Source organism: Neodiprion pinetum, chromosome 4 (assembly GCF_021155775.2).
Source record: "Neodiprion pinetum isolate iyNeoPine1 chromosome 4, iyNeoPine1.2, whole genome shotgun sequence".
In the NCBI taxonomy this organism is placed as follows: domain Eukaryota; kingdom Metazoa; phylum Arthropoda; class Insecta; order Hymenoptera; family Diprionidae; genus Neodiprion; species Neodiprion pinetum.
This window is the reverse complement of record NC_060235.2, coordinates 24,924,132-24,932,558: the sequence shown is the minus strand read 5'-3', so window position 1 is coordinate 24,932,558 and position 8,427 is coordinate 24,924,132. Positions and strand designations below refer to the sequence as shown.

Below are 8,427 nucleotides of genomic sequence, written 5' to 3'. Positions count from 1 at the left end.
AGTCGCCTGTCGTCCTCGCGGCTATGGACTATACGATGTAAAAACCACGCCTTATCTCTGATTACGACAATCGCCTCTTCACCGCCCGCCGATATCCGGGAAAGCAGACCCGCGATTCACCTGCGGGACCGTCCGCGTCACGCTTTTTTACACCTGGATTCGTTTTGTTCCCCGCGATGCTCGTTCTCGTCGAGCACACGCTTGTTTCTTTTCGCGTACCTGTGTCTGTTGTTCTCATTTTCATACAACAATTATTCCCCAATTTTCGTTGATTCTTTCGCTATACGACGGTCTCGGGATGCCGCCTGGACCTCGTGCTTGACTTACTCGTTACGACGATCACACTTTGTGCTTGTGCAGTAGGTGGATTATCATCCAGATGACATCCTGCGGAGATTTGAAAAGGAACGTGTAAGAAAGCGTTCGTAGCTCGATACAACGAGCTGAGAACCAAATGTGTGGTTTTTTTTTTCTTTACCCTAAACTTTTTTTTATCGCTGATACGTTTGATCGACGCATCCGAACACTGTGATAGATTCTACGCTGAGGAATCGGATGATTTCGACCGGCACACACTGTTCGAAGTCATCTGTGTACACGTCGGGATTTTTCTTTTTTTTTTCTTTTTTTCCTACAGACGAAATTAACACGTTTTTAAAACTGTTCTTACACTTTGCGCTGACGTTAATTCTCTGAAACGTGTTAAATGGTGGAATTTATCGAGGGTATGAAAATTTAAAGATGTTCCAAGTGGTGACGGACTTTTACACAATGAGATTAGATGCATTTTTGGAATTTGAAATATCCGAGCCGTGAACAACGCATTGGGATAAAATTCGGCCCAATTACCTGAGTGAAAAAAATCGTTTTCTGGAACTAATGACTCCGTTCTTTGAAACAATGAAAATTGGTTGACTATGCTTCGGTACGATCCGTTAAAAACCTACTAAATCTTGAACAAACGAAACAACAAGCTAGTCTAAGTAATTCTTATCGGAGAACCGATATGCAAACCAGCAGCGCAAGTCGACATAACTTGCGGTATGAAATACCTGTCCGTAAAAATTACGATGCTGCTGAAGAAAAGAATAACGCTATTTGGTAGCTTTACCGTTGTCCACTTTTTTTGGCAAAATCTAGCTTCGCTATGTTTTAGCGCAATTTCTTACAGCAGGTACGTTTGTTGAAAAACGAAATATTCTCGTCAGTTTTCGGAATCTTTTTTCAAGAATTCACGTTTTTGGCCAAACTGTAATGCAGAAACCTGTTGCGGAAATCGGGTCAAATCGCAAAGTGCGATTATCCGACATCTCGGTATAAAATTGCCAATAGTAGAAACAAAGATTCGTAATCGGTAGACGTAAATTTATACGGAATAAGGTTCATTTGAGAACGGCTGTGAGCGTGCAGGATGACGAAAAGCGAAACCTTCGAGGCAACTCAATTGCGAATAAGTAGACTTTAATGGACGTATACGGTACGGAACAGTCCGTAGCTGTGTATTTAAACTGGTGGCCTACAGTCGGGCGGCTAATACGCGTCTGGTTCTATAGTTGGTTTAATTCGTGGGACATTCGCCGAGGCATTGTGTCTATTGTACCGATGATCGCTAAGCTGTGCAGGCTGCTTAGTCACTTTTGGCACTCGCACTAGACAGATATCCGCCCCTGGATACACGCGTGCTTCACGTCTAGCGTGAGCGATCGTTTCTTGACCTACTAAATATTTTGTCCACCCGATACGACCACCAGGTCTAGTACCGCACGTGAACCACGCCGTTGACTCCATTTTCTATCCATATGCAAGTCCGGGTACCGTACACAGGTAAACTGGAAGAGTTTAATGGCTGGAAGAAGGGTGTAAAAGTGCGTGTGTGTGTGTTTGTGTGCGCGCGTAGAACGTATCTACCTGCAGTTAACGAGGAGGCATCCTACCAAGTCGCATCCTCCACATTTATTGCCTTGCGCCAGTCAGACACCCGGTGATTACTTACGTTGACCCAAAATTACAACCAGCGGGTTCGTGTATACTCGGTTCTGAGGTGTGTCGTCACTCGAGACTCAACTATGCATTTTATTCCGTTTTCTTCTTCTCATTTGTCGAGGCTTAACAGTGTCCCTGCACTGTTACTCAAAATTCTAGAATTTCCTTCGACCATCTTATTCCCTTTTGGATTGTCGAGCCAATTAGACTGTGCTTTTTATTCAACTACAGAAAGGCGAATTTATACGGTTAAGTCTTACTGAAAATTCTACGGAACAAGCACGGCTCTCGGACTTTCAGAGGAGGATTTCCGATGTTTCCGTTATTTTCTGGAAGAGTTATCTCTCGCAATCAGCGAGGAAAAGGTTGGTTAGCTTTCTTGTTTGCTGTTTTTTAACACCTAGTGAAATACAAGCTTCTTAAATAAATTTGAGACAAGATCCCAGAATTATACGAAATGACGTGAAAGCTGCAGATCTCTTGTTTATTATCTTATCGATCGCGTGTTTCTTGGAAAGGATTCGTCACGTCTTCAAACATCCTTGTAGTCTCTTGTCCATTCTAAATTCTCCAGCTTAGTACGATTACTCAGGATCTCTGTGTTGGGAACGCAGTCTCTACCTCGTTAGGATCATTTCTCTCGAACGAAACTCCTGATGATTTTTAAAGTATGATTCTTATTTAATTGAAAGGATCAACAAATTTTTGACGATTATTATACGGTTTGTTGTTCGTTGTGACTATGCAAAAAGCCTGGTGTAATCATTAATAAAATTTGAGGGTCAAATCATTGGTAGCGTTTGTTTAGCTGTAATATTCATTGCGAGGAAATCCTTCGATTAAATGCATGAATCAGTGATTGATAAGTCGTGTGAAACAAGATTTCATTAGCAATTCCCACTGTTTGCAAAGTTTGATTCTTGAATAAAACACTGCGATACACGGAATGGGAAAGTTCTTTTTCTGTACTGAATCAGTATGCAGTGAAAGTTCTTCTGGGTCATTCAAAGATGACTTAAAACTCTGACGAACGGTTACGGCATCAACCGCATAACTTTGAAAGGTAAGCTGGCTGGGCTGTAATGAAAATGCGAGTCCATTATGAATTGCAATCTAAAAACCGGGGTGTAAGAACCTCGTCTTATGTTCTAATTAGGCACCTTTCAATTGCATCGCAATTTTACAGTGCAGTTAATCAACCCCGTCAACGGCCGAAAGACGGCTTCCGAATGATTATCGTCTAATCGACCTCTTTACGTGGACACATTTCGGTGCCATCGAATCGATCGTTGAACCGATCTTTACGACCCATTCGTACAAATATCGAATCGACTCTGTCGTGCAACGCCAAAAATGTACACGGTGTTATTTATGCGAGAGTAAATTTTAACGGCACTTTATTTTTCTTCAATGTCCGGCGCGTCTCACGTATCACGAGGAAATTTACGCTCGGATCGGTAAAATTTTATCGCAGTACGCCTGATAGGGTGAAAGTCCACTTTTACATTCATCGAAGGAAAATCGTGTAGATACCTAGAATTTGAACACTGATTGTTTGTTCACTCGCAAATTGACCGTTTTAAAACTCGTACGAGACTGATAGTGCGGTAAAGTGACCGTGAAAGTAGCGTGAACAAGTTTCGACATGCAATTTTCTCAATTTAAGTTAATAGTTGTGTACAGGAAGTCCGTTACGAAGAGTTTCAACTCGGTTCTTGGGAGTAAGAAACATACAGGAAACGTACCCTTGTCGAACCTTTTAGATTTTATTCGATTTCCCAATGATTGTAGAACACAAGAGGATTAATATGTGTATGTTAAAAGAAAATTCGCATTTGTTAATCAGGATGAATTGTTATTTTTTTTTAATTATTTTTCTACCGTAGACTTGTTATTTTACGAAAACGCATGAAGAAATTTCAAAAAAGTGTAGAAAAAAAATCGAAAAATGTGTTTTACGTGTGGAACAAGATAAGGAGGAATGTAAATTCGAATGTAAAAATGATTCGAGAGGTGAAATTTTGTTGTGAACGTCGCCTGATTGTGTCTTAGAATAGAAGTACATACGTACATATTGGAGCGGTTAAGCCGCATAGTAGGTAACTCTATAACATAAGCGTGCCAGTTGGTGGCAAATCTGCGGATGCTTGCAATTGGAATCATATGTACATATGTACGAAGTTTAACGTATACGTGAACCATCAATCGTCAGCCATAAAGTAGTTAACTTAACATATAGGCGGTCTGAAAACGCGCATATACGCACTGATTGGCGACCTCCACATATCCCCGTAGGTCAGTGCTGTTTGTGCTATATTTATCTCGCCGTGCAATTATGCCATCCTCGGCGTGTCGCGTGTATGGGCATACGATTAAAGAGGTGCGTGGATAGAATGGAGAAAATCAAATTGGCAAACGGAGTTTTCAGGTGAGTAAATGCAGAGGCTTATGACGCGACACCTTTGTTGTACATTTCTCCATATCTAACGACGAGTTTATACGTACCTAAGGTGTAAAAAATAAGTTAATTTCAATTACCGATGAATGCGAAATACATTTTTTAATAACACAATTATTTAAATAAAATAGACTAATATATAAAAATAGATAGTTGCTTACAAAAAAGGTTTCGAGATTTTACCATTTTCGTCTATATTTTCACGCGACATCGACGTTGAATTAAGTTAAATATTTTTTTACGTGTTATTTTTACGTTAAAACGAAAACTCGAAAGCGGTACCTCTAAATCTTATCCGATCGAGCTCAAATTTGCAGGGGATTTGTTTTTCGTCACACGCAACAGTTTTATGAGGAAGCAGTACTGAAAAAAAAAATATTTTTTATTTTCAGAACTACCCTAGTACGTATATTAGGATGTTTCAGAAAAAAACAATTACGATTCTTCGCTATGGCACCCCGTAAAAGGTTTGTTCGGTTTAAAAGAAAGATTCTGGCAAAAGATGAGCGTTCTACGATATGCGGCTGATCGCGCTCAGTTGATTATTCACTTTCGTATATTTTTATTAAATTATGGAGAAACGTGACTAAATTTTTTTTTCATCGCTTGCATCAATCACAATATCAATTTACGTCACTAAGAACACCCCCACACTTGTAATATTTACCATCTTTCCATAATTAATTCAATCTGACAAAACCGTTATAATTTAATATCACACATCACGCACATCATCATACATCATATCATACATAGTATTAAAGTTCGAAACCAAATCTTGGATGCTCGGATGTTCGGAATTTCAGAAAGTGACGTCACACAAATTTTTTTTTTCTCTTGACGTCATCGATCTATTGTAACCGTCACGACCAAAATCAGCCAGCCGAATCTCTCAGTCTGGAAACAACCGCGCAGTAGAGAAGACAAATGAGAATCGCGCTCCGCAGATTTCGAGTACCGGGTTCTCTACCTTCTGGATCCTGGTACAACTTCCTACCTGGTGAAACTCGACTTATCCGGGACAAGCGCTCCAGGTCGGCTACCTGGTGAAACTCGACTTCCAGGACAAGCGCTCCATAGTTTCTACGCTCCAGGTCCTTCACCTGGTGAATTTCGAACTCCAGGAGCAGCGTTCCGTAGTTCCTCATAGTTCCTGCGCTCCAGGTGATTTACCTAATGAATTGCAACTTTCAGGTCGTCTACGTGGTGAATTTAGACCTCCAGGACCAGCGCTCGATAGTTCCTGCATTTCAGGTCCTTTACCTGATGAATTTCGACCTTCAGGATAAGCGCACCGTAGTCCCTGCGCCCCAGGTGATTTACCTGATGAATTTCGACTTCCCGGTCCTCTATCTGGTGAATTTCGACTTCCAGGAGAAGCGCCTTTTAGTTCCTGCGCTCCAGGTCCATCACCTGGTGAATTACGACCTCCAGGACGAGTGCTCCGTATTTCCTGCTCAGTGCAGTGAGCAGTGAGGGCGTGGAGGTATCTCGTTAATCTCGTATCATCTGGTAAGCTACACTAGGCATCCGAGCCCGAGCGAGCTTTAGCGAGCTAGGGTTTTACAGCTAGTGAACTTTTAATTTGGGAGAATAAGATTCTCGGTTGATATATTGTTATGGATCGTGATCTTTGGATTTAATGTAATTGTCGGGAAAGAAATGATACTTTAAGTGGATTTAATGTAATTGTCGGGAAAGAAATGATACTTTAAGTGCTACAACGTGTTTCTTCACAAATAAAAAAGTAAAAAATCAAATGACTGCGATCTTTTTTATAATGTAGAACGCTCATCTTTTTACGGAATCTTACTATTGACCTAAATAAAGTTTTGAGGGGGTTGCCACGATGGAAGACCGCAAATTATTTTATTTTTCTGAAACGCCGTAATACATGGATATCCGTATATACGCACATGTAATGTATGTATATAAATGTAAACGAAAATCATGATGATTGTAGGTCTGTACGTGTATTTGTACAAGAGTTCTTTTACTTTCGTTTCCCAATTATGTAGGTATAGGTATCGTATTATGCGTATAATTTCATGCGTGGTCTTCGCATCTTTTACAACTTGTGAAAGAAGACTCTTAACGTCGAGTGACGTAACGCGCCAGGAACTATTAACGGCCAATTACAGTCACTGACGAGAAGTTATTCAGAATTCCAAAGATTATATTCCGATGCTTTGCTGCAGTGAATTGCGTAATTATCCAGAGACCTTTCTTTCAGAATTCCACTGGCGTTAATCAGTGACAAAAGCGTCTCTGCGTAACGAAGATTTCACACAATTGTCACGAACACTTCCTTAACTCGTCTAATTTAATATTCATAATTCGATTGCGGAATTTGAAAATTCATGGCCAAGTTTAACACGGCGAGTATCTGATGAACAACGTCACGAACGCCTAAAAAGTTTTATGGTGCAGACATAAAACGTCGTATAATAATAATAATTTTTCTTTTTTTAATCGTTTGACCAAACACTTCAACGTTTTAGTCTGTACAGTTTCTTGGTTTTAGCGATAAAAATTATTCTATGATCACCTTCTAACTCGTCACAGTATGGCGAAAGGTGCTGTGTTTGCTGTTTGTTACAATATAAACGGATTTCAGAACACAATCCCTGATTCCTAGACTTATGGACTCGGTAGTATAATTGTTAATACTATGATGTAAACACGCGATCTCGAACTTGAGAGTTAACGATTCCTTGTCCTTTGGTCTCGACAAGGCAATACGGAAATGACAAACAGTTTTATTTCTTACTTGGTTTTATTTTATAGGAGAGACAAATAGATTTTCGTCAAACATAGACAGAGAAGGCTTTATAACAGAATAATGTAAAAACAATTTTTCGCTCAAGTACTGCAAGTGTCAAGTAATTGTTTCGTAATTATTAATCTTTTCGTCTTTTCAGTACTTAATTTCTCACCTGCATGTAAGAAGACGACCAAAAGAATTGATTTACTCGAAACTAGATCAGCTATTAATTAATCGCGAAAAAACGCGTGCTTGCGAATGTTTCCGACAGCGAATACGATACTGTGCTTCGATAAAATTAATCAGAAATGTGCATTCGTGGTCACCTTATAAACAACAATCAGTATTTGCATTCCCGCAGTTCGATGTATATTGAGTTCGAGAAATTCCTCGCCCGCGACAAAGTAAAATCCCACATTTTTCGCGTGAAATCGAAGGTTGTTTATCACTTAATGAATGTCTGCAATCTGATTTATTCAAATTTTATGCGTGCGTATCATGACGTTTGCGGGATTGAGCCAGAAGGTTTTTCTCGCTGAAACGCTCGGTAATCGTATCCATTCAGGTGAGAAAAGACTTCTAGGTATTAACAAATATCAGGTTTACAGTACATATATTATCGTGTAAGCCTGGACGGTAAAATTCACACGGGAACAATTACCGAACGGTCAGTTAACACTTAAACACGAGTTGTTTTCGGCGCGTTTTTCTTTCCTTCTCCGTCTTCGTATATGTATGTACAAATGTTTCAATTTCATTCCGTCACGTTAATCGTTTATAGCATCTTGCAAGGAATTCCGCCGTAAAGCACACAGTGATACAGTGTATGAGTATACGCATCATATAACTATAATAATAAATGTAATAATAATAATGATAATAATAATAACAACCGGGATGTGTATCCGCAAACCAGAATAATAACTATATTTTCGTTGTGACGCTCGAAGGCGAGCGCAAAAAATAGAAAAAAATTACAATTTTTATTATACTCACAATCAGTCTCGAACGTATTGCATAATGACCGAGAGACTTGAAAGTAATGACTTGCTGGTTTGATCCATCGGCTTATTCGCGCGGCAGATGAAGTTACAAGAATTAACGTATTATAATTCAGTGTATGGAGATTTATCTTTATATTGAGTAAAAATATGCTCGGTATTTTGGGGTGAAAATTCGTCCATTTCTACATCAGGGTTAAATCAAATATCGGCCAATCAAC

The 8,427-nt window shown here is 39.6% G+C and overlaps 1 protein-coding gene across 2 annotated transcripts in view; it reads left to right on the top strand.

The window, feature by feature from the left end:
- The window catches only part of LOC124215965 (uncharacterized), a 47,320-nt gene that overhangs the window by 22,089 nt on the left and 16,804 nt on the right, over positions 1-8,427 (top strand). The window contains exon 1 of one of the 2 annotated variants that reach the window (XM_069134957.1): positions 2,263-2,348. The exons of the other annotated variant lie outside the window; for it this stretch is intronic. Coding sequence (XP_068991058.1) covers positions 2,297-2,348 — 52 coding nt within the window. The 5' untranslated portion in view covers positions 2,263-2,296. Of the gene's footprint in view, positions 1-2,262; positions 2,349-8,427 lie in introns of those variants that run through there. 2 annotated transcript variants of the gene reach the window in all.